Source organism: Fulmarus glacialis, unplaced genomic scaffold, assembly GCF_000690835.1.
Source record: "Fulmarus glacialis isolate BGI_N327 unplaced genomic scaffold, ASM69083v1 scaffold25441, whole genome shotgun sequence".
Lineage (NCBI taxonomy): Eukaryota > Metazoa > Chordata > Aves > Procellariiformes > Procellariidae > Fulmarus > Fulmarus glacialis.
The window spans coordinates 3336-4315 of record NW_009195032.1 but is presented as its reverse complement, the minus strand read 5'-3'; the positions used below and the strand labels follow the sequence as shown (position 1 = coordinate 4315).

At 61.4% G+C, this 980-nt stretch overlaps 1 protein-coding gene across 1 annotated transcript in view; it reads right to left on the bottom strand.

Moving 5' to 3' along the window:
• Positions 1-980, bottom strand: part of LOC104084232 (dynein heavy chain 17, axonemal-like) — a gene marked incomplete at its 5' end in the record, with an annotated part of 11182 nt that overhangs the window by 6915 nt on the left and 3287 nt on the right. Inside the window, 3 exons of the mRNA XM_009587982.1 lie at positions 38-165; positions 323-471; positions 591-784. Coding sequence (XP_009586277.1) covers positions 38-165; positions 323-471; positions 591-784 — 471 coding nt within the window. The remainder of the gene's footprint in view (positions 1-37; positions 166-322; positions 472-590; positions 785-980) is intronic.

The window sequence follows — 980 nt, the reverse complement described above, 5'->3', positions numbered from 1 at the left end:
GAGTGCCCCACGGTGCGCCCCGGTGCCCCCCACCCACCTGCAGGATGACCCAGTGCCCCTGCGCAGCCGCCATCTCCAGGGCTCGTTCTGCCACGGCCTCTTGGCCCTGCCCCAGCGACACGTTGTGGATTCTCCCATTGTCAATGGTGAAGTTGAGCTTTCTGCCTGGGGAGGGGAGGAAACCGCCACAGGGTGAGATGCCTTTTTCGTTAGTATTAGTATGAAGATGGGGCTGCACAACTCCGGCCATTCACTGCTCAAACCAGCAGCAGCACGCAGCCGTCGTGGGCTGGTGCCAGCCAAGGAGAGGGCAGCGGCTCACCCAGGGCCTCCACGTCTTTCAGTGGGTCGACGCCAGGGGAGAGAATGAAGAACAGGGGCGTGGAGGGGCTGCTCTCCTTGTACGCCTTGAAGAGCTCAACGGTCCTTCCTTCCACAAACTTGCTCCCCATCTTCTCTTCCACAAAGTTCCTACAGAAAAATAAAACCATAATGTGACTTAGGAACAAACACAGTCACTGGGTGTAGCTGGTGCGGTGAGGCCGCAGGGCTCTCGCCATGCTGCACTCCCCGGGCAGGCGCTGGCGCACCTGATGGCGTAGGTCATCCTGTCTGGCCGCATGCACCGCAGCATGCACAGCTTCTGCAGGGCTGACTTGTTCTTCCACTCCTTGGGGAACACCTCCTTCTCCGGCACCTCGGACTCCACAAACTTTTTCCATCGCTTTGCCGAGCCCTCGATGTCGCTGTCCAAGTTCTTGAACTCCTCCATTTCCGAGAGCACCTTCAGGTCCCACAGAGGAGGGCTAAATCATTCCTGGGCTCTGTTCACCCTCAGGGACCCCCAGGCTGGGGGGTCTTCGCGGAGCCATGCACACGCGGGGACGGCGCTGTGCTGCAGCCAGGCCCCAAGGGGTCCCGCAGCCCTGCTCCACCGGCCCAGGCAGGCTGCCAGACCTGTCCTCTGCTGGGCACGGCTG